The sequence below is a fragment of the Eleginops maclovinus genome, chromosome 1, assembly GCF_036324505.1.
Source record: "Eleginops maclovinus isolate JMC-PN-2008 ecotype Puerto Natales chromosome 1, JC_Emac_rtc_rv5, whole genome shotgun sequence".
Lineage (NCBI taxonomy): Eukaryota > Metazoa > Chordata > Actinopteri > Perciformes > Eleginopidae > Eleginops > Eleginops maclovinus.
In genome coordinates, this window is record NC_086349.1 from 18,615,348 (window position 1) to 18,640,944 (window position 25,597).

General features: G+C 38.1%; 2 protein-coding genes across 4 annotated transcripts; one reads left to right on the forward strand and one right to left on the reverse strand.

Moving 5' to 3' along the window:
- Positions 1-2,593: 2,593 nt before the first annotated feature.
- On the reverse strand, positions 2,594-12,275 carry eif2d (eukaryotic translation initiation factor 2D). Its single transcript, XM_063881116.1, has 15 exons — positions 12,035-12,275; positions 11,163-11,353; positions 10,980-11,063; positions 10,798-10,888; positions 10,610-10,717; positions 9,983-10,260; positions 9,565-9,682; positions 9,442-9,487; positions 9,239-9,345; positions 8,975-9,130; positions 7,813-7,902; positions 4,994-5,089; positions 3,790-3,910; positions 3,338-3,512; positions 2,594-3,256 (listed from the first exon to the last, which is right to left on the reverse strand). Exons 1-15 carry the CDS (start codon positions 12,088-12,090, stop codon positions 3,186-3,188), a joined length of 1,788 nt encoding a protein of 595 aa, XP_063737186.1. The 5' UTR covers positions 12,091-12,275; the 3' UTR covers positions 2,594-3,185.
- A 4,207-nt stretch (positions 12,276-16,482) lies between these two features.
- Positions 16,483-25,285, forward strand: LOC134864923 (MAP kinase-activated protein kinase 2-like). Of its 3 annotated transcripts, none has more exons than XM_063884274.1 (10): positions 16,483-16,983; positions 19,662-19,801; positions 20,753-20,817; positions 21,024-21,103; positions 21,203-21,329; positions 21,782-21,857; positions 22,114-22,238; positions 22,548-22,633; positions 22,741-22,818; positions 23,103-25,285. In XM_063884274.1, the coding sequence occupies exons 1-10, from the start codon at positions 16,756-16,758 to the stop codon at positions 23,241-23,243; spliced, it is 1,146 nt and encodes a 381-aa protein (XP_063740344.1). In that variant the 5' UTR covers positions 16,483-16,755; the 3' UTR covers positions 23,244-25,285. The 3 variants fall into 3 exon arrangements, with proteins under 3 accessions (XP_063740344.1, XP_063740336.1, XP_063740352.1); XM_063884266.1 differs by having other exon boundaries at positions 22,738-22,818; positions 23,103-25,283; XM_063884282.1 differs by having other exon boundaries at positions 16,488-16,664; positions 22,738-22,818; positions 23,103-25,284.
- Positions 25,286-25,597: the final 312 nt, after the last annotated feature.

Genomic DNA, 25,597 nt, shown 5'->3' on the forward strand with positions numbered 1-25,597 from the left:
ATTGACATTTCCATTTACAGTTGTACAGGATGTACAGTTCCTTGGCTGCCTATAGAGTTTTAGCCAAATTGGAAAAGACATGTTGGAGCCATTTGGGTTTGGAGTAAACAGACAGACCACAACATCTGGGCTGATAATACTGTAGGACCAGAATGTCTTTTTCTAACATGAAAAAATTCAACATAAATGAAAGAGTTTTCATCAGCTTGTGTTGATGATTTTTTACTCCTCAGGGATTGGTACAAACCAAAACAGGCTAAAAGAGAGGGGACACGGAACTAACTCTAGCAGCCATATCCCCTTTAAGTACATCATTGAGTATTAAAGCTTTTTGCTGATTTATCACCAAATTACAGGTTTTATTAAGCAGTTAATTTAAAGTTAAGTGTATTAAATCTTAGGTGGATGCCTTTATTGACACATATCACCTTTCTTTATCATCTGAAGGAGGAACTGCATGATCTCCAGGTCTAGCCCCTTGTAGCTGATGGCTGTTGCTGTGGCTAAAAACATGTTCTGATCTTCATTGTGGTTCTTGAGCTTTTCGATTAAAAACCACCAGCAGGAGCCCTTTTGGAGTGAATAGCCATGGTGCAGCCTGAGGGACATTTTCGACCACATTGCGTACAACGCCTCAATGTGGCTGGCGGTTGTCTGTACAGTGGAACTTTTTGTTGTGATTCACACGAGGAAACATGATAACCAAGATCTACACTTCAAGATTTGCAGCTTTTCCATATTACTTACTAGTGGTCTAGTTTCCCCAGTCTACCAGAACAACCACACCTGATGTATTTACAAACCGGAGGCCTAGACTCAATTCATTAACGCTCTGGGTTGGCTTTGCCCTTCCTCACTATCCTCACACTTAACCTTAATCTGCACCTAATTTCTTGCAGCAATAGGGTTCATATCACCAGCCAATTTGACATCCAGTGTCAGAAAAGTCATGCCACTGCTGCGCTCTAGGGAGACCAAATCTGTGGTGAGTCCATGAGTTTCATGATGCTGTCATCCGTGCTATAACTGGGGTCATCCCCCGAACAACACACATGTATAGTTGGCATCGTAATGATTATAATGTAGAGATAAATTAGAAGCAGACACAGGGACTATGATGAGCCTTAGCAAGACGGCTGATAAATGTCTCTGTTTGAATGCACCAAGTTTTGACATGAGATATTTGCCTGTGCCAGACAGGTGTTTTTCTACTGCAAAACAAAAACTCTTGCCAGGAAATACAACCTCTGTCTTTAATAAACCCAATAACACACACCTCCAGTATGTTTGTACAAGTGCACTTAACTGGTGTAAAAGGAGCAGAGAAAATGATCTCATGGCAGTCATTACTGGTAATTGACTTGCAGCAGACAAGGCTTTAACAGAACTAAGACTCCATAAAACTCATTTATTTTCTTTTTAAACGTGTTTAACTTATTATCTCCATCTATAAAAGAAGGGAAATGGATTTTCCAGTGTTAACAATCCTGACTCACATCCCTCCTGTTTGACATAGTAGCTTTACATTACAGAATAAAACACCTGCAATTGGTTACTTTCTAAACTTACATCGAACAAACAAGAGCTCCTGACTTCACAACTTTTGTCGGTCTTCTCTTTCTAGTACACATCTATCATGACAAATATGTTCTTAACATTTATATTTTTAGCAAAAAAAGATATATACCTATTTATTATTTAATTACTATTGTATGATAAGCAATGATGTTTCTGTATCAAAGAGATATGCTTTGATACAGATGATGTAAGGCCTATATTTTTACTCAAAGTTTAAACATCTCAAAAGTCGACTTCCTGTATTTTCCGTTCGAAGTATTTTTCCCTCATTAAATAAAAAAACTAAATTACATATTTTCAAAGAGGCCTCAAACATCATATAAAAATACCTCATTCATGGCAATCATTACTTGTAACTCACACATTTTTTAATATAAAAACATTACCAAATCTAGAATACCTATAATTTGGATGGCGCTGTAAAGTGTCATAGCTCAAAAATCAGTAATAGCCGATATATTTTGACGGGAATTAACTAATAAAAAATATTTGTGGTACGCGGAGTAAAAACTGCTTGTATTCTTTTCAGGCTGCAAAAAGCAACCACCATCACAAGGTATGGCAGCCTGTAAGAACCTAAACAAAAGTCTGCACATTATTTTAACCACTTGCTGGATCTCCAGAATTTCAAAAAGTGAGGGGAATATGCCTCTCCCATCCTCTGCTCAAAGCATGGACTTGGTCGAGCAAGATCTACACAATATATACACAATATCTGGATTGTCTACAGGGAAAAAATTGGCAGAATTTCCTCTTCTTTGACTAACATCATCATCATCAAGAAGACCACAAACGTGACAAAGACTTGGAAAGCAAATGTGCACATGTAACACTAGCCTGGTCCCAGAGCCCTGACCTCAACCTAACTGCTGTATAATTGCACAAAGCCTTAGTTTGGGTTGAGTCCATCACAAGAAAGTTACAAAAACAACTTTGATGCAGTTATGTGATATGTTTGATGCTGTTGCCTTGAATTCTATGAATAACTGCAGAAAACAGGTTTGTCACTTTTGTAATTTTTTATTTACATTTCGTTGTTGACTGCAGTGTTTTAAACAAAAGCTACAGATCTGAAATGTGGGTTCACTACCATGACCCAGCCCTCACTGTTTATTGGAGCTTTCAGCTGCGAATGTTTGAACGCAAGTTAAGAAATGCTGTCTGTATTTAGCCTACCAGCCGAGGAGTTAAGGAGGGGACAGCAGTCTGCGTCAGGCTGGTGACCGTTTACATGTTATAGCCCATCTAGCCCTCACTTCCTGTCTGTCATCTCTTCACTGTCTGTTGTCTAAAAATGCCATCGAATGTCCAGAAAAAATGTTTTTGGGGGGAAAGCTGTAAACTGGGTATACACATCGATTAGTTTAACTGAATGTGTATCTGATGATTAAACATGATGTTTTAACCTTCTTGAAGAGTTTTCTCCAGAAATGATATTCACCATTGGAAACATATCACTTCAAAGGGAAACTGTGCCTGTGAGGTTTAATTTATCCTCTATAAACCACTTTTAATAACTGTTCATGAATAGCCAAAAGTTGGATGTTGGTGTGTTGACATACAGCAGCAATAAAGACAGTAAATGGTTGGTACAGCAAGTTGAACTGTTACTTCTTCTTTCCACCTTTCTGGGCTTTTTCTAGTCCGTTAATGTACTTGCGAGGAATTTGATAATGATCTGAAATAGAAAAAAAACATTAGTAAAAAGTTATTTGTGCATAAATAAAGCAATCAAATAAACAAATATTAAGATTCAAACCTAGCAGCAAATTTCCAGCTTGATGAATCTGGTTGCCTTGGATCTGGACCAGGACTTTGTCCTTGGATCCAGGGATTGGTTGTAAAACGGAGCTGGCCTGAACTCTACGCTGCAAAGCAGTGGCCACGACCGCAGGATCCAAACCATACACTTCCAGATTCTTTATTAGAGTCACCTATAGTTAGCATATGGAAATGATTATAGCTATACAAATACATGGACTCCAGTTTACCGCTTGTATCAGCCAAAAATTAAAAAGAATGTTTGAGTTCACAATGTCCCCCTACAATGTTTAAAGTTATAATTTAGCTCTACTTCTGTGCCATCGTTCAGTCTCACAGAGCCGCTAGCATTTCTCTAGACTCCCAAAGCTATCATTCATCAGGATTGGTAGAAGCAATTCCTGCTGATCAACAGCATTCAATTTAGGATATTTAAGTAAAGGTTGTAACCTTCTTATTAGAGCCTCGAGAAGCCACAGCAATGTCTATGGGTTCGATGTGGCCCTTCTTCTGTACGGGTCTTTTTCCAGGGAACACAATTTGATAGCACTCCTGCATTCTTCCCAACGTCCTGTGAAAATTAGGAGGCACTGTTTAACCTACAGCAAAAGTTAGATGATGGACAGATGGATACATGGAAAGATGGACAGGAAAACCGTTGAATTGGGTAATCAGGTACATAAAATGATCACCAAAAACTCAGTGTACAGTAAACATAAGCTGTATTTTTGTTTGTACATTCACTTTCACATTGAGAGCAACAATGTGAAGGTTTGCACAAAAAATGTCTCACAAAATTAAAATGTTTCAAAGAAGATAATAACTAAGACACGCAATCAAGTAAGTAATTAAGGACTGAATGGAAAAGGTTTTGCTAAATCAAATACAGATTGGTCTGGTTTTACTATTCATCACCAGTTTCCAATATCAGCTGCACCAGTAACCGGAAATTAAGAACATGTTGCAGCTCTGTAGCCCCTAAAGAGTCTTTGCATGCAATTACAGTGTAGCTACAGACACTGCAACACCTTAATGCAGATGTAGGAATCTTGAGAAACACCTTTTCGTCGTAAACAAAAGGGATTTCTATCTTAAATTTGAGAGTCTTTCAGTGTTGAGAAAAGTAATGCAAGGGTGGTGTTTTCCCTTTTCCCAACCAGTGCCTCAAACTTCTGCTGAGATTCTAATGAGTCCCATCAAAACTCTAATTAAAGTCTGAGACGATGGATGAAGTGGAATGTCTTCAGGCAAAAGGCAGAAAACATTACGGGCTGTGTCTTGGTTTCTTAAATATTGCACCCAACGTTTTTTCAGAGCAGCGATGACAAACCAGATGTTTGGATGGAAAGACTTCAGAGCAGCTGTATTATTGTTTACAGATCAGATTTGGATTACCCCATTTGCATTAGGATGATTATTTCATCCTGCATCCTTCAATAACGATGCTGAAGGTCTCCCTCTGCATGCATTACAGTGTATTCACATGTTGGTATAAAGGATCAATGTATATATTTTTATTGATAAATTGTTAATCTATAACAACATAATAGGTTTATATACAGGACTATATACAGAACGTTAAGCATGTGTGATACAACTCATCAAATAACCACATTTGGTGTTTTACATTGCACAGAAAATAATGATTAATCACCTGCTGAAAAGGTCATCCCACTTGAGGGACTCGATTTCCTGGTACTCTGATTTCTCCAGCAAGCAGTCACACAGAATAGGGTTTACAGTCACGTAACTGTTAAGATGGGAGAAAACTTTAAAATAATAAACATTGGATGGATGCCACTTGACAAGAAATGCTCTGCCTTGTAAAAGGGATAGTTCCAATTTTATGGAGCGGGTTGTGCGAGGCACTCATCTATATTATTTCAGTAGATGGTGGTTGGAACAAACCTGGTTACAAGCAGCAGGTAGGAGTACCTACAATGAAACTAACAACAACTGTGTACTGAATTAGCAGCAACAATATTTTAGCCACTTAAAAAAAGGCCTACCTAAAAGAAAATCTGTTTTACTGAATGCAATATTTACTTTATTTTGGCCTTGCTATGAGACAGCCCTTTCCAGTGGGGAACTGAAGGCGTTATATACATCTATGCTCTCTTTAAAGCCACTAGACTCCATTGAAAAAATAGTTTGTTCATTTATTTTACCTTGCAGAACAAGTGTTGCGGGTCTACCGCTGACTCAATCAGTAATTTAGTGTTATTGTATGACTTTGGGTAATCCAAACTAACCTCACACAATAACAAAAAATAACTAACAATCATAAAGTGTTGACCCGCTGTGTTCTCTTCAAGAGCCTGGTGGTTGAAAAGAACACAGATAACGGCTTCAGTTCCTAGTCAGACATACAGACGTGAACGAAATCGTTGGTACCCTTCCGTTAAAGAAAACCCACAATGGTCACTGAAATAACTTGAAACTGACAAAAGTAATAGTAAATAAAAATGTGTTGAAAAATAACGAATGAAAATCAGACATTGCTTTTGAATTGTGGTTCAACAGAATCATTTAAATAAACAAAATACTGAAACTGGCCTGGACAGAAATGATGGTACCCCTAGGACAGACTGAAAATAATTTGACCACAGGGTCATGTTAAACTAAGGTGTGTCCTGTAATTAGCATCACAGGTGTCTTCAGACTTGTAATCAGTCAGTCTGCCTATTTAAAGGGTGAAAAGTAGTCACTGTGCTGTTTAGTGTCATGGTGTGTACCACACTGAACATGGAGCAAAGAAAGCTAAGGAGAGAGTTGTCTCAGGATATTAGAAAGAAAGTGATAGACAAGACCATTTTCAAGCAGCGGGATGTTCCTGTGACTACAGTTGCACATATTATTCAGAAGTTTAAGGTCCTTGGGACTGTAGCCAACCTCCCTGGACGTGGCCGCAAGAGGAAAATTGATGACAAATTGAAGAGACTGATAATACGAATGGTACCCAAAGAACCCCAAACAACTTCCAAAGATATTAGAGGTGAACTCCAAGGTCAAGGTACATCAGTGTCAGATTGCACCATCCGCCGCCGGTTGAGCCAGAGGACTTAATGGAAGACGACTGAGGAGGACACCACTAAGCGAGAATGGAATTTGCCACAATGCATGTTCACAAGCCACAAAGCTTCTGGGAGAATGTCCTTTGGACAGATGAGACAAACTTTTTGGACTGGAACTTTTTGGCATGTCACATCAGCTCTGTGTTGACAGACGCAAAAATGAAGCACACAAAGAAAAGAACACTATACCTATTGTGAAATATGGAGGAGGCTCGGTTATTTTCTGGGGCTGCTTTATTGCATCTGGCAGAGGGTGTGTTGAATCTGTGCAGGGTATCATGAAATCTCAAGACTATCAAGGCATTCTGAATGGCTCAGAACAAAACGTTGGACTATTCTGAAGTGGCCTTCTATGAGCCCTGATCTAAACCCTATTGAACATCTGTGGAAGGAGCTGAAACATGCAGTCTGGAGATGGCACCCTTCAAACCTGAGACAGCTGGAGCAGTTTGTTAACGAGGAGTGGGTCAAAATACCCCTCGACAGGTGCAGAAGTCTCATTGAGAGATACAAAAATCGCTTGATTGCAGTGATTGAGTCAAAAGGTTGTGCAACAAAATATTAACTTAAGGGTACCATCACTTTTGTCCAGGCCAGTTTCATTATTTTGTTTTTTAAAAGGTTCTGTTGAACCACAATTCAAAAGCAATGTCTGATTTTCATTCGTTATTTTTCAACACATTTTTATTTATTATTACTTTTGTCAGTTTCAAGTTATTTCAGTGACCATTGTGGGTTTTCCTTATTTTAACGGAAGGGTACCAACACTTTTGTCCACGTCTGTAGCTGAGAGTTAAAGCTTAAAAATATTCTAAATACACTAAACATCCATTCCTTTGCTTTTGTTTTAGCTGTCCCCCCTTCCGCAGTACATTACTTTCCTTCCGTGCGGTAACTCCCATCTGCTTCTCAATCAGAGGGGCATGCAAACCGCCATACACTGAAGGTTGTACTTTGACTATGGATAAGAACCTCATAAAACTTCAACACATCTAAACGAACCCTTTCAGCTTTGCCAGTGGCATGGCAGGTTTTATTCCATTTCTCCCATTCCTCATTATCAATTTGTTTCACATCTGAAGATGCACTATTTCCATGACCTAAAAGGAAACATGAGATGTCTTCACTTTTTTCAGAGTCACATTTTAATGATAACATTACATGGTAAACAATATATTAGTTTAGCGGCCATAAAGGCTGCCTTTTAAGCATTGCTCCTAGTAAAGAAAAAAAACCTGATACGGTTTTGTTGTTAAAACTCAAACTGACCCTTACTGTCAGCTCTCTAGCACATTTTGATTGTGTGATCGATAAACATATTGTTATGATTATCAAGATAAACATTAAATGGTAACAAATCATAGCTTTACGAGATGTTTTGATATATTTTCTTACTTACTTCTTATTATTTTCATCCACCAGTTCATTCTTCTTCACATACTCTGTGACAATATGTTTCACTTCAGCAGGCTGCAGTATTGTTCCTTTCCTGTCAGGACAGTAACAAGTATAAGAGTAAATGTGCACATGTGAGTGATGTAATGATGTTGTCAGCTTAGCGACTTAATAAAAATTGTTGTCATGCTTCTGTATTTATTTTTATTTAAAAAAAACAATTTGGGCAACCAGTGCCTTTAATATATCGCAGTTCAGAAACGGGGAGACAGAGGGGAAAACGCGCAGCAAAGGGACTCCGGATTCGAACCTGGGTCCACCACATGGGGATCAAACCCCAATATATGGCCGCCTGCTCTACCCACTGAGCTATACGACGGCCATGCTAAATCAGATCCTTTACTTTATGTTTTCAAGGATTATTTCTATTGTTAGTATAAAACAAAAAAGGAAATACGCCCGCTATTTAAAATATAAATAAAAACTCAAAATGAAATTGATCAAAAATCAATTCATAAATTACAACTAATACTCCTCCCTTGTTTTGAAAATACTTAACATGAATATGAAAATGTTTCATTACAAAAGTTTTAACTATTAGACATGGGATTACTTTCACTGAATGAATTTCGACTAATAAGGGATTCATTCAAATTAGCTGCTTAAACATGCTGGCTCAACTGAACACTAACATAGAAGAGAACCATTGTCAAGGTCACACGTGCGCTTATGAAACATCTAACTGACTGCTGTGAAAACAAATCCCTCAAGATCAAAAAACTTGTGTTACTGCTAGAAGTACTTTCTTTGCTCAATATGCAATCGCATATGATGATGATTCATGTCTTAAGAGGAATTACTGATAAGGAGAAAACATTGAGTGTCTTCGGGGATTGGTAAAGAGGTGGCAAGGGAGACATTTAAATCATGGTCTAAGATTAAGTATTTTGTGCCATGAGAAACTGTCTTATCCTCTCACATGGAGGTCAGCTACAGAACAAACCTCCTGGAGTTGCTAGGGATTCAGTGTTATATTCAAGAAAACATGAAATGGATGCAAGCTTGCTGATATTCTAACTACCGCTCTCCCTGCTATGTCCCCCTGCTGTCTGAACCAGGCAAACATCTTAATGCATTGAGTCTCCGGGTTAGGAAAACAAACACACCTCTTCTGTACATCGAGAAACAGAGGCTCCAGTCGAGCGGACACAGAGTACAGAGCTGTGATCTCAGGAGGATGGTATGGAGTTTCTCCTTCCCCTCCATCCTGCATTGGAGACACCTCCACATCTGTCTCCTCGGGAACTTGAAAGGAACGCAGTCTATAAAGTAACAACACAAAAAAGGGCTAGTCAGTCTGAATGTACGCCGGCTGCAAGTTTGAATCTCGACGAAGAATTTCTATAAGTTGGGACAGGGGTTTGGCTCACTCTCGATTTTTCCAGTCCACCTCCACAATGCTCTCCACACCCTTGGTCAGTTCTTTCACTCGCACAAGGTTATGCTGCTTCTGCATGGCCTGTAGAAACTTAGACAGCTGCAGGAAATAATCATTAAATAAATGAATACAGATGGAGTTCTACATTAGTGTATTTTTATGTGTAAATTGTCACAGTCTAGACATTTAATATACCTTTTTGTAGCTGGATTTCTTGATATCAAGTTGCATTCCACTTGGGCTGAAATAATACAATATGTTTTCAATACTGAATTTAAATCCCTCTCAACGTGTCTTAAGACATTAATTGTACTTTACCAGCAGGAGAACATGTGGATCCGGAGAAATGTACTGGTCAGCAGGGGGAGCTCTGACTTCTTCACCTTGCTCTTGAGAGCGTGGAGAAAACACTGCAACAGCAGCGCGTCCATTATCTCTGTGAAATCAGGGAACGACTTGGGTCACATCCTCTTGTCTGTGAACAGGCTCCAATTTTGCCAAATCAGCCTAACCCTAACCCTTTTTTTCCAGTTGTGTCAACAAAACATAACCATATGGTCTCTAAATTAATTCAGTGAGCGAGCCCTCACGCCTGCCCTGCAATCATTTAGTAGTGAATGTCTGAATTTAGAAGTGCTTTGATACCAAGACGGAGTTAAGTACTATAATAACTTGAAATAATTCCTTTTTTAAATGACATAACAAATATAGTGGGAGGTGTGACTAATGTGGGTACCTTGTGGCATTTTCTGGTCATCCTGGTTAACATCCTCTTCCTCATTGCCCTTTTCCCCTCGCTCTTCCTCCTGCTCAGCAAGACTTAGTTCCTCAACACCACAGCAGGCTTGATCTGTGACCGTTTCACCCGGACATTGCTCTTCCTCCACACATGTTTCTACAATCTCCTCTTCTTCCCCTTCCATCTTATTAACCTCATATTCCTCTTCGTATTCCTCTTGTCCATCACACTCTGCATTTGGTAAAGAAGGGGGAGCTGACTTATCTCCAAAAGCCCTTAAAAGGGGGAAAAAAACACATGTCTCTTCATAATGAATCAAAATGAAAGGAAAAGTGTAATCATAATTTGGGCCATAATTAAAAAGCTCTTAGTGAGATGATTTCTTTGAAAAGAGGTTGCTGAGCATTAAAACAAATGCTCAACCATACCATTTAGACTGTGGTATAAATAATAAAGGAACTGTTCGATAAATTGGAAAACAAGCCTATCAGACTGAGATGAGAAGGTTGATTCCGCTCTTTGACATTAGAGACAGTAAATCAACCTTTTCATCCAACGCCCTTTAAACCAAAACCAGCACAAAAACACATTATTGCAATCTGCAGAAAGATGGAGATATCTCACCAGAGATAATCCATGTACGTGTGCAGAACACACACTCCTCTCCCTTTCATGCCCAAACTGTGCATTTCTCCTGTGGAAACTGCAGCAGTGCCAACTGCAACAGGAGCTCTGAAATCAACCAGCAGTGTCATTCATAAATCTGTGAGGAACATGCAAGATGTCTTTCCAAACATTTTGTAATAACTTACCTATTGTTAACTAATGTAACAGAGCAGTAGTCGCCCTGTTTTACATCGGGTAGACCACTTGAAGGCACCACCACACCCGGCAGCATGAGATCTTTGGGGAAAGTCATTGTTTGTTACTTGATATCAAATCTAAATGTAAAGTATTACACATCTTTCCGGGTCTTGATCCTAACAATTTTTACCTGCCCCTCCAATCATCTTCTGCAGCACAGGTGGCCATGTCGTGAATGTTGGCAGGAGAGCAGGGTAGCGCCAGAGAACATATACTGAAAACATAATATGATACACACAGTTTAAATATGTTACCAAAAATACTTATTTATCCATTCAATCATTTCTATGTAACTTAACAGCTAGCTTAATACCTGTAGGATAAAGGCGTTTCTCCAGTTCAAAGAAAAGTGGATTTTTGTGAAGGACATAAAGTGTCACAGCATCTCCCTTATGTGCATAAATCTTCACTACATTTAATTCCTCTTTGTTGGGAACCAGCTCAGACAGCTCATCAGCAGACAATGAAGGAAAGGATGTGGATATGTCAGCTTTGAGCTTCCTCCTAAAGGTAAAGACAACAATCTCAGTCACTGGGTAACATCAAACAAGCAAAAACCACTGCTACAGAAATGCAACGTGTTGAATATTCGTATTTCAAAAATGTATTTGCAATGTTTATATTGAACTTAACACGGCACAGATTTAACAGGTAGAATTGTTTGCATGTACTGTATGTGTATTTTCTTAAATTCCAACCCCATAATATTGTCGCAATATCCATTGAAGTGTTGGTTAGAGGAAGTTTGATATTTGATCGCCCAGCAATAGACTGATTAGTAATAAATAGTCTTTGGGGAATCTGACTGATATTGGCTTGGCAGTGTTGGATTAGATTAATGCATGTTCAAAAATACCAGTATACTGCTTTACTCCTCAGTAGCTGGGATTCAATGGTGATTCCCAACAGCTAAAATTAGCTGAGAAACTGAAATACTCCTGGGGTTTCGATCTATATACTTCCAGAGGCAAACATGTAACTTAATATTAAGAAATATTCTGATTCTGGCTTGTTTAATGAAAGACAAGTAAGGTCTTATATCTGGGCAGCCCTCTGGTAGACTTAAAGCAGAGCTTGAGAAATCATCAACAAACCAGTACATAAATAAACGTACATAAACGGTATCATGTAACAAATGGCGAAAAGAACAGACATAGTGTTGAGCTGACAGCACCATTGACTCACCTGTCTGATCCTTTGATTGCTGTGTTGGATTTGACACGGATCGGTCTGGCAAACATCTTCTCAGAAAATAAACAACTTCTGCGACAAATTCAGGATTTCCGCCTCCAATATAATGTAAATGTTTGTTACATCAGGGCAAACATTCTCAAATGACGCCTATTCATTTGCGAAAAAGCCTAATATGTATGTATTTTGGGATTTACAGCACTCAGATATTCCTCGTTGAGTATGATGGTCCGACACATATTTATGTCCGACGTTAAACTGTAAAGCGGCAGATTTAGGGAAACGTTAGTTCCGCAGTACGTATGAAGCACATGAATGTAACAGAGGCTCTGAGATGTATCATTCATTAATGATGATCATATTTTTGTTGTTCCTTTTAAGACTTGTCAGTAATAACTTGTGGATATCCCGGAGAAGGGGTCATACGCTAGTAAAACTTGAAATTTACACTTGGAGTTGTCACCTACAAATTGCTAAATTGGTCTAGCATTTAGTAACCATCAAGCAAGAGAGAAAACTATGAAAAGGTGTTTTGTATTAAGATATTCGTCGTAAAAGAGTAATCCCCTTCCTTTCGGATGTCATAGACACCACTTTACGGACGTAAATTTTTTCGGACAGATCTTCATGTTCCTCAACCAGTTTTAGAACACATTATGCACAAATTTGCGATATAAATATGAAGTGTACGCATCCGGTTAATCTCCAGTTCGGTTCCCTACGGATCCGTTTAAACTGGGAGTTAACACTTGGGTGTTTGCACTGTATTCATGCCGTATCATGGTGAGAACTACATGAAGGTGCGTCGGTGTACATATGGAAGTGGTATAGGCCTGATTCCAATAGAACTATTCATCGGTTACACTCTGAAAACAACACCAACCCTGACATTAAAATGTCAAGAAACAACTATCGCAGTGTTTGACATGTTGCAGGCGACTATGTTTCCACAGTAAGAACAGACCAATCAAAACTGGGGCACTATCCACTGCCTATATTGTTACTTACATTTCTGCAGGATACTATAGTTATCTGCGCAAGCTTGTAAAAACTGTAGTAACACCAGCCACTGCCTGAATTGTGCTGCTCCTAGATATTGTTATGGTTAATATAGGCCTCTTAGCAATACAAAGGTTGTGAAAGATAGCACAGCATTTCTAGGTTTTTGCATTCAGGGGTGCACAGTCTTGTGCAGGTAGGAGAGAGTGGGGGGCGGCAATCTGTCACTGCAATGCTATATGCAGCCAAAATCTACACACTGTACTTTTAACGCTTGATCACCTGGATAATAGTGAATCCATCATCATCCCCAGTGTAAAGCAAAGTTCCCTTCAACAGCACTCAAGCCAAAAGAGGCTCCTAGTTTTTGCACACTTCTGTCTGGATGTCTAAATCTGTTGTATGCAGTAGTGGAGTACTTTTTATATGGTATGTTGCATTCAAAATTGTATTGATTGTTTCACAAACTGAAAATGCACAATTTCCAAGCCCTCATCATAGTGCATCATTTGTGTTGTAGCACCTTCTCTTAAAAGAACTGTATACATCTGTTAACCAAATAACAGCATGTTACAGCCAAACAGTGTCCACTGAAATAAATAGCCATTTTAATTAGGCTAATCATTTGAAGAGAAAGTTGACACTCTCTTGGCTTCAATTTGGCTTAGGGGAAATGGAAGTTTATATGACGATGACAAAGCTGATCATGATAATGAAAATTCAAATCACATTGATGATGGAAATTTAAAATCTGGGTTCCAAGAGAAGATTTTTCCTGGAAACAGTGAGTCTAATGTGTCCAGCAAAAGGTCAATCAGAGGGAGACAATCCAGGTCATCTGTTTTTAGTATTTCATCTGCACGGAAAAGAGAGCTCAGAAAGAAACCCAGACAGAAGAAAAAACAATTGAGGAAAATCGAGAAGCAATTGGAGCTCGAAAGACAAATAGCCCCTGTTGCTCTATTTTTTTAATGGCAGGCAGTACAATTGTAGGAGAGGCCTATTCAAATGGGATAAGTTCCTATGTTAGCAAAAGACTAAAAGATCAAGGACTTGAATTCAACCCAAATGCTAATTCGTTTCTGATGAAACACAAACTAACTTGCATTTGGATCAAGGCTCAGGAGCTCCACCTGTTTCATTCACACTTGATGTACAACCAAAACTGCAAATACACACACTTGACCAAGTACAGCATCTTAAAAAGCTTATTATCCACAAAGAGACAAAACCTAATTATTTCCTTTTTGATTGTTTCTTGTTTTTCTTCTTTTTTTAAATTTGTTTTTTTATCCTCGTGTGAATCTGTACTGTTTCTCTTTTTCAATGTGTTGCTGTATAAACTCCTGAATTTCCCCACAGGGATTAATAAAGGTACATCTTATCTTATCTTACCCATTGTATTTCTTTAATTAAGAATTTTGAACCTTGTTTTGAAGAGAGGACCAGCCGTTAATAGAACTGTTTGTATTTTCTGAAACAATTCACAAGGGGGCCGCACAAAGAGCTGGTATTTAGCTGTCTCATATGACATGTATTGTCACATAAAAAGAGAATTAATAAAAGAACACTTTGGCAATAAACACAGAACATCTTCAGCATTTGGGAGGCCTGTTATTAAGCAGGCAGGAATTTGCACAATATATATATCCATACAAATTCAAACAATTATCATGCATCATCCCCACAATGCGTCAGTCATTTACTGTCAATTTTGGATGATAAATTACCAACAAGTAAGGGTCATCACCAGAAACTACCACGGTGATACCACAAGCAAGCAGCAAGATGCGATAGCTGTGAAGGCAGCATGTGGGAAAGTTGGGCGTCTAAAGCTTGCAAGAAACAATAACAACATACAGGGGGGCACAGGTATTGAGTCCAAGATATCAAAGCAGCCCATAACAGCTAAGGAGTTGTCCTCATAATCAAGCCTTTATTGAATAGAATCATATTCAATATTCTGGCACTCAAAGCTGAAGGAAATTTCTCAAAAGGAGAAAATTGAATTCCTGAGAGAAAAAGGAATTTGTTTTGGGTGCTTGAAGTCTGGCCACATGAGCAAGGAATGCAGATGTCATCTGACTTGTGACGAATGTAATCTAAAACACCGGACTATCTTGAAACAAAACAAATAAACCACAGGAAACACCAGTTAGTAGTGCACTTATTTCTATTGTGGCGAAACTCATTGAGACGTGGGAAATTATCAACATCCAAGATGATAGGGCCTAAAAGACCCTATTAGGATGGATGATATTTTGAGGGGTAGTGATTGTTAAAGGACCTATTCTATCATATGACTTTACACCGCTTCAATTAAATGATAGGCTGCAACTTCAGCAGGTCCATGACAACTCTTTGTGAACTGATATGATATTCACTGAGACAGAAATAAAGTGGGACATATTGTGACGGAAACTTCTGAAGCAATGGAGACGAAATTCAGAGAGACACGGGGAGAACTGGAACTTGATGGCAAACACTGAAGGTTTATTAGGAAGTTAACGGCCGGAGAGTTGACAAGACATGCAAACGCTGCAGCCACGAGTTGACAAAGTGTTTGCCCGACCAATTCTGAAGAGTTCTCACCCCGGTACCGTGTATTTAACAGCTCTATCAACTGATACCAACAGGCAGGAATAAGGAGACAAAACACTGAGAGCACAGCACCCCAAGGTTGCAGGCCTGTGCTCAGTGAGGGCATAAGAAACTGGGTCAAAGTTACGGGCTGAGGAAAATATTTCCCCAACACATATCTAGAATGTGAAAGGGTCTTTCGGATATCCATAGTCAGATTGGGGAGCTGTTAAGGCAACCAGGCATGTCTTGCATACACACACTTGTATGGATAGTCAATTGGTTTTCATATAACAAATAATATGCTGTTATGATCACAGCTAAAGTCTTTCCTCTGCTTGTCTGAAACTGCTGCAATTGTGCATAAACAGGCAAATATGAGTAAGGCAATTTTACAAAATTGTATTTGATTCTGATCGCTGAATCTGCCAAGCTCTGCTGCCACACTTAATTGAATTAGCCGGCAGTGCTTCAACTAATGAAGTCAGGGAGCATTTCTCCCAGTGAAGTGATCAGGAGTAGGCATTTACAGCGCTGCTGCTCTTCACAGTGATGAGAGGAGATGTGCTGGGAGTTGCTCAAAGTTTCAGACAGCCATGTTTTTTTTCTCTATTATTAAAAAAAAAAACTTTAAAAAAACGATGGAGAATTATTGGTAACTGGTAATATCTTATTTATCAGAAATCAAATGCTATGATTGCTCTCTTAATGGACCCCCTCTAAAATAGCTATGAGTCAATTGCAATTTAGGATTTGAGTGGCAGTTGGGTGGTAGTGAGGGTTGTGCCCCCTACTCTCCTTTCCCCAGGCACGCCCCTGAGACAGAGACATTCACCATTTCAGTCCGGAAGTTTGGTCATTTGTTTATCCCTTGACTGATGAGGCAATTGCATTTATTAGACTCGGTTTTAACTGGCTGTTTGTCAAGAATCTCAGTTGAGAGTTGACTTCTTGGACACTCGTCGCTACTTCAGGAGGACTTGTTTGCTGTCTAACTATCCCGGCTAGCGGTGGGCTGATATCAGAGAAGGACAACATGAGCTAGGTGTTTCAACTGTAGCTCAGATAGTAAAAGCTGCTACCTTCAGTGAGAGGACGAGAGACGCACCTGTCTGTATGTGTCGCCGATAGTTAACATGTCGAATCAGATCCAGCCGGCTGTGCCGATCCAACAGCAGCCTAATCTAAACTCTTCTCCTTTCCCACCACAATGTTTTGTGAATACTCTAAACAACCCTCTTCAAATCAAAAGGAATGTTATTACAGTCGATTACAATGTAACAAGTCAGGTGCTCGGGATGGGGATAAATGGCAAAGTGTTGGAAATATTTCACAAAGAAAGTGGAGAAAAGTATGCACTGAAGGTAAAAATAGCCTACTGTTATCTCAATTGTGCTAATAAATCGTATACAAATCTGTTAGCCAGAATTGAAGATATATGTTTTATTAGAAAATCATGGATAAATACACATATGAAGTCCATTGACCTAATGTTAAATAATTGGATGTGTGAAAGGATGACCCCTTTTTGCTATTAGCTAGTTACAATATCAGGGCATGTTATCTAGACTATAGCAATGTGTGATATATTTCTGATATTGGTTTGGATAATGGAGAAAGATGGGTTTGAATTTATTCAGATGGATGTTTTTGTATGTAGCTTTCAGGACTTTAAGACCACTAATATTTACTGGTACGTTAAATGTGTTCTGAAATATGTTTATGATTTGTGCATGGATAACCTTCTGAGTGTTGGTTGCTTAATGGAGTATTGGTTGCTTAAAGGCAGTGCCTTAAAGATGTTTCAAGTATTCATTTTTGAATATATTTTAGTCTTGAATTGAATCAGTATTTAAATGATTTATAATTACAAAAGAGCATTTCGCATTTAATTAATTTAATACAGATGTACCCAACATTTCCATTACTTACTGGAGTCTCTTCTTCCAATTTAAATTGGATTTGTTAAATAATAATATACACAAAAGACATATATGACATTATTATGATAATAATACTACTAATAATAAATAGTATATGCAGAGCCTCAAGGATCCTCATATCTTTGTATAATATTTGTCAAAAACATATAACACAATGAAACCCAAGAGCTTATTTGGTTCTTACGTGATCCTTTTTGTGTAAATGTGACCTATTATCTATATTTCCGTGACTAATGTAGAGGCCACAGAAACCTGTTTTCCTGATTGATTTGTGTGAATCAAACAGAGTAATGATGACTATCGTGCATTCAGGTTCACCATGTCACATTCTCAAAGATAGTGCAGTCACAGGTGAGCCCAGGATGTGTCAAAGTTAATAGAAGCCTCTCTTTAAAGATGCACCTTTTTTCTGTTCTTAATTTTAGTTTCAGCTAGTAAGGAGAGATGATTACACGTTACCCAAGTGCAGTCATTTGGATCAATGTGAAGCTCCTAAGGCATGTGTGATGCATATCTAACTATAGAGTACCTGTGATTTGTGCATGTTAAATGACAGGCATTATTTTCAGTAAGAGCCTGAGCACTGCCAGAGTTCAAGAGGTGAGGTCACCGATGGCATCACATGTGAGTTATAGATTTATTTTCTCATGGGAACAGTAAGTTCTGGAGTTTGTACAAAGTCTTTGGTTTGGTGAGCTTCTAATTTCTGTCCAACAGATTGTAAATTATATATAACTCAGCAGCCAGGGCCTCTGGCCTACCATTTAGAGGTGCCTGTTTTTGAAAGAGGAGTGTTGACTTTTGCTATTCAAATTGCTGCCAGCCAGAAAGAGAGAGGGGAACATGCCTGTGTCTAAAAGTAGCCACATGCACGAGGCCTGAGATGGCTGAGAGATTATGACACTGGGACAGCAGGACGAGGTGTCATGCAGATAACACGCACTCAGCTTACATTAAGTGAAGGAGTTTTGAGATGGGTAAAGAGAATGTAAAAACTACCAAGTTATCAATCCTTTGGTAGACCTTTGTCTGTTTTTTACAAGTATGTTGTTATTATTTGCAGACACATTTATGTTGACTTCAGCTACTTATTTTTTGATGAGAAGCGTATGTCCCATCTCACATTTCTTTGTTTTTGTGCCTACTTATTTGCATTCTTCAGATTTGATTTCTTGCTAGAGAGCTACGCTTCTTTTTGTTTTGTTTTTGTTTTTTAAATGTACTGGTGTTTGACTTGAAGAAGACAGACGAGGGTGCCAGTGTCTACCGCATGAATGTTGTTAATTATCCAATACATATTACATTCTAGTTTGATTTTTGAAACCATAATTTTCCACTGGTGCACCCTGTTGAAAAAGTCTTGTGAAAGCAGTGCATCTCGGAAACTAGAAAATATTTGAGTGTAGTGTGAAAGACAAACTAATCCGGCCAAGGAAAGGTGCAAAAGTATTCATCATATTTTTTCTCTTTCACCAAGTCTGGGAAGGAAGTCTGTAAACCTGATGTCTTCCAAATGTTTGTAGTGAAATATCACAGAAGAATGCCCATGGAATTCAGCACATCTGATAATACATTTCTTATTACATTATTCAGACTGTTATACATCCAATATCATCCAAATGGCAAAACATTCAATCGCAATTTGCAAAAAGAGCTACAGATATTTATTATTTCACTATAGAAAAATCTGTAAATACATTTTTCCGTATAACAATGTTTCATTGATGAGTGCAAGTTCCTTACAATTCCTCATTCAGCCAAAAACAGTCAGAAAACCAAACATTTAATTTACCATCATTTAGGAAATAGAAAAGCCTAATCAATAATAAGTTGATTATCAAGGTATTCCCATTACTTATCTGTCAACTTGTCAAATGGTTATCAACAAAGCAGCTCTATTTGCAACAAGCCCAAGCCTTCCTGTGGTAAAATGTACCTGATATTGTCTGAGCCCCGTAATTACTTAAAAAACATCTGCAAGGAATGTTGTTTAGTGTTGCCTGAACACCACATTTTTGAACCTATTTGAACTAGAACTGGGTCAATGACTACTTTTAAAAGTAACATGTTTTTGTTCATTCCTCTGCTGTGTGTTTTAGATGCTGCAGGATTGTCCGGAGGCCAGACGGGAGGTGGAGCTCCACTGGAGGGTGTCAACTTGTCACCACATTGTACCCATCATAGATGTTTACGAGAATCTCTACCATGGCAGGAAGTGCCTCCTCATCGTGATGGAATGGTGTGTTCCTCTGCACACACACATAGAAACACAATACACAGAAACACACAATTAGAGCCAGAAATGTATGTGTGGTCTTAACAAATGATTAAACATGTTGACAAAAGTAGATTTCCTTTCTTGGACTTCTTTGAAAGGCTCCTGGCAGTTGTGGCTTGTATTATTGCACTGTGGAGGAGCCAGCTTGGATAATTTACACCCACTGAGGTGAGTTTTCAGAAGACTTTAGGGAACAAAATAATAAAAAGCAGACAGAGGCTGCTTTGTCTAGAATACAATAAGGCAGGTGTCTGTCTAATCTACCTCTAATGTTATGATAGAATACAAAAAGTGTTTTCAAAGCTGGAAAGAATATAGTAAATCCTGACTGAACATCAAAAGGGGCTAAGAATCATGCACAGTTAAGGGATTACAAGTGTGTAATGTTTCCAGCTGCATTTCATTTTGATCAAGAGCTTTTTACAGACACTTCTTCCAAACTTTATTTAAATCTCTATGTATGACAGCTTGCCCTCATTTATAATGTCAACAGAATTTGTCGAACAGAATAAATGCATATAATAAGAAGAAGAGAAAACCAATAACTAGTTAAAAAAATAATTAACAATTAAAGGTCAACACATTCAAGTTACATTCAAGAGGAGAGTAGTTTACGTCGCTCAACTTCAAATTTATGTTGTAAGAGTAACATTTTAATCTCAAGAAACGAAAAGCATAGACTATTAAGTGAAGGATTTAAAAGACATCTTAGATTAACGACCACAAAAGCATACACATTTTCTATGTGATATTAACAGTGATAGTTTTCTCCTCTGCAGGTTGCAGGTCACCATCTTTGGTGAACCAGGAGAAAGTTTTATTTGTTTTTCTTTGAGTAGTAAAATAAACACCATGGCCTAATGATTTTAGACTCATACTGTTCTTCTGTCCATTTTGTTGTTTTGATTTCAGTATGGATGGAGGGGAATTGTTTAGTCATATCCAGGACAGAGGGAATGATGCATTTACAGAAAGAGGTAAAGGGATAATTATATATCTCAATCAAGTTAAAGTTACAACCCTTTAAGATTTATATCCTGGTTGATTTGATGTATACTTATGCTTTCTGTTGGTGTGGTTTATCAATCTCAAAATGGGCTGCTGAATGTATGATTTAATCTGCGGCTCTCTGTTTGATCTCTATTGTGCCTATTTCTTTTCTCTAAACTTCCTTTTTACCCAGAGGCCTCTGACATCATGAAGAGTATAGGAGAAGCCATCCATTTCCTGCATTTCATCAACATTGCACACAGAGACATCAAGGTAATCTCTCACTGTATATTTGAGACAGAACAGTGGACTTTATTTAGGGCCCATTTAGTAGTTATGGAGGCAGTTGATTGCTGTTGCTGTCTCTTTCAGCCAGAGAACCTGCTGTACACCTCCAAAAGGCCAGACGCCTTCCTCAAGCTGACCGATTTTGGGTTTGCCAAAGAAATCACCACCTTAAACTCTCTGGCAACTCCATGTTTTACCCCGTACTATGTTGGTAAGACACCACCACATTGGATGTTGGGAAGACATACACATTCCACGCAGACAAAACTGAAAGTTATAGCTGTGAAATTTAGATTTTGTTTTGATCAATATCTCATTGAATGGTACGAGTTTGACGTTTTCTTTGCAATGTACATTTTCTATAAGACTTGCCACCAGTTTATTTTATTTTTTTGCCACGAGTTTTTTTTTTTTTAAACCCAGAAGTTTGGAAAAGATTATACAGAATTGCATTTAAATTGTTTGGATAAACAAAAACAGTATTGTCCATTCGTTCAAATTTCCAGTAGTTTCCTTGAGGGGGTTTGCATAGTGTAGAATCTGGCTTCAATTGAAAATCCTTTATACACCACATCTGTTTTATATTTACAATTATAAAAGGTAGTTTATGTTAAACAGAATTGATTCCCTCAATTTAAATGGTTTCTTTTGACACTGTGGCAGCTCCAGAGGTTCTGGGTCCAGAGAAGTATGACAGATCCTGTGACATGTGGTCTCTGGGTGTCATTATGTATATTCTGTAAGTCTATCAGTGTGATGTGCCTTTAGCTGTTTTACTTGCAATGACATATTTTTCTCTTTGAAGATTCTCAAAGTTATTGTTGTTTTGTAATATATAACCCATGTTCTTAATATAATACTGTATGATGTATATACAAATAAATCCAGACGTGCGCCACGGAAAATGCACTGGCATAACTTCTGAGGATTTTGTTCTATATAAACAAAGCTGAATTAAATCTAATCATCATGCTGTTTTTCTGTCTTACATACAGACTTTGTGGATACCCTCCGTTTTTCTCGCATCACGGTCTAGCAATATCCCCAGGAATGAAAAGACGGATTCGTACTGGAAAATATGATTTCCCCAAACCAGAGTGGAGCGATGTGTCTGATGAAGGTGAGGGAATTGAAAAGGTTGTTTATGTGACTATATTTGTATTTGCTAAATTGCTCCTTTACCCTTTCTGAATCACATTCCATGCATCCTCATTCACTTTAAATACGTGTTTCTCCTGGGAATACACACCAGCAATGTTATTGTTGTGTGGTTTCAGTACGATGCCAAACAGCAAAGCCAAAAATGTTTTTTCTGATTTTTTTCCTTAAAAGGAAATGGATTTCTTTTAACTGTTTGCTGCGGAGCCATTGGATTTGTTGTATGATTGCCTGAAATATTATATAATTTGATGATGATTTTATGTTAAAGCCAAACAGCTAATTTGCCGCTTACTGAAAACTGAGCCTACCCAAAGAATGAACATCACCGAGTTCATAAATCATCCCTGGATAAATGTGAGTAGCTCACAAAGGGTTTGAATCGTTTTGAGCAACTACTGCTTTTAAGAGATGTTTGTAACATTTGGTGGACACTAATCCATATTCTCTCACCAATACAGCAGTCAGTGGAGGTCCCACAAACGCCTCTCCACACCAGCCGCGTGCTGCATGAGGAGCAAGATGTCTGGGAGAAGGTTAAGGTGAGTGTTGTGTCCTCATGTGAGTCCTTAGTTGATGCTTCTTCAGAAAAACAGAAACTGTTGTTCATTATGTTATATCTTTTGAAAATCTCAAGTGGGTTAAGCATGGGTTTGTGTTTGATAAAATAACACATTTTTTAAATATGTCAAGCTTTATGCATACCTGATGTTTTACCCTGCACAGAGAAATCCATATAATGTAAACTTCTTACTGTATGTGCTTATTCTTCTCTGTTTAACGTTGATTGTGTTTGATAAAGTTATATTTTTATTGATATTATTAGGAGGAAATGACAAATGCCCTGCAAACGATGAGAGTGGACTATGATCAATTTAAAATCAAAACTATTGAAGACTCGACTAATCCTCTGCTCTTGAAGAGAAGAAAGAAAAGTAAAAAACCACCCACACAACCTCCAGGCTAGTGATAGACAGAGACACACACACACACACACACACACACACACACACACACACACACACACACACACACACACACACACACACACACACACACACACACACACACACACACACACACACACACACACACACACACACACACACACACACACAGGAGTTCCTTGCCAAGTGGCTGTAATGCCTTTATAGTATTTTTTTAGCAGATTAAATTCTTTCCTCAGTGGTTTTATTTTGAAACGGGAGTGTCTCTAGGCCATTTGCCAAATGTGCTTAAGAACTTTTGAACTCTGTCCATGCACTGAAAAGTATGTAAAGTGTGTACACTAAGGGCTATAAATTCATGCTCTCCTTAGAGGAAACCAACATCTACAGTGTGTCTAAAGTTTTGTATATTAGGAGAGTTTTTATATTTTTGATGTACATATTTTAGTGAACATTGTTTGGTGTAAATCTTTTGGTTAGTTTTCTTCTCTTAAGAATTCCTGTTGTCAGTGTTTAAAACCATTAAGACCGACTTTTGCTTTGAGGGTGTTGTTAGAGATAGTTTGCCAGTGTCCTCCATATGTACCATTTGAATGGTTGTTACAAGAAACCACAACTTCTGTTTCATATACTGATGTGATGTTGGAAGCGTTTCTCCTTACAACGATAAAGGACATTTTTTTCCCCATTTTGTGGTTGTGCAGGATCTAAAACATATAAACCATGTGTACAAATAATCAATCTTGCTATGACGGTGATGATAGCTTTGGATTGACAATACTGGGATGCCAACACATTCTTTTGTAGCATTTTCTCCAAAGCAGTTATATAGAAATTGTTGCATGAGGTTTGTTGCGTGACGCATAGGAAAAATGGACGAAGCTAAACCTTCAGAGTTTAATGAGATTTACTGTGTAAAAGGTTTCTCATCACTGTTATAATGTCTGTGTTTTACTTTAGATTAAATCTCTTAACGTTCTCTGTGGTTTTGCATGTTGTTTTTTGGTTTTTGGTAACCTGTTCTACGATAGCTTTTCAAAAAAGCAATTTATCTCGCTAGCATATTAACGCATTTAAAGGGAAGTAGAAAGACATTTTGTAATGTCATTTAAGACATCTGACAATTAGTTGGCAATCTGCATGAAGTTACATTTTGTTCCAATGGACACAAAGAACATTTTATGGCAGTTTATCCAATAGTGTACCAAAAAATATGTAGAGCCGGGATGCTATTGCTCAAAATGAAAATGAAATTGGAAATGAATGGCAAATGGACTAAATTATGTTAAGCTCCAATATTGTACTTAAGATGGTTTCATGCACATATGATGCTTGAAACTCACCAATTAAGTAGCATGTTTTAAAACAGTACAGTTTGTAGTTAAATTCATACATGACAAACAATGTTTATGTTTTACCTTATGGTAAAGCGCACAACAGCAGAACACCTCAGAGATGATTGTTTAGTGTACATGCTGTTATTATTGTGGCTTTGTTGGATTTTCTGGCTGTAGTTGGATAAATGAATGAATGACGCCCAGTCAGAGTGTTTTGCATTAAACATGTTGCTTTAATCACAAGACAATTTTTTGTATTTTTTTGCATCCTGTTTTAATTTTGACTGTCTTTGTGGCACATTCAGAGAATAACACACACAGCAAATCTTTTTTTGCCTGAATCAAATTATCAATGACTTTACAATGTGGATAACAGGGGGATTGAATCATATATCCAACATCAGATTTCAAAGGAACATTGTTTTTCCTGCCAGATAATGATAATTTTGGTATATTTGTGAGGAAGAACCTTATTAATAGTTAATTTGGGCACAGATCAGAATACAGGCATCATGTAATAACTTGGGGAGAACATACATGTTTTATGTTCTCATTAAAAGGTTGTTTTTGGCCAAAGAATGTGATTTGATTAAAAACCTGCCAACTATTTTGTGCAAAGGGGTCCCATATGTGTATCCTCAGGTCCCCTCTCCTCTCATGTAATGTTTTAGTATTTGAAGTCTTTACATGCTGAACGACTTTTATTCAAATAAACCTATCGTCTCGCTCTTCTTCAGAGGAGCGTGGAACAAATCCTTGCAGCTCTTCCTCCTTTTTCCCGGCTCCAGTAGAAGGGATAAATAGCGAGGCCCATCCATTCAGGATGAGAATGGGGTACCTGTCTGCAGGCGCCAGCACAAACATATGTTAACTTTCTTCAGAGTTTCAACTCTGTAATTGATGAAAGTGGTGAGTACTTGTCAGAAGAAAAAGACCGAAAAATGAAAAATATGTTTAAAGAGAAGTGTTGTGGCCAAATAACAGGGTTTGTCAAACTTTGTTTCATGTTGAAACATACAGTGAATTATTGACATAAT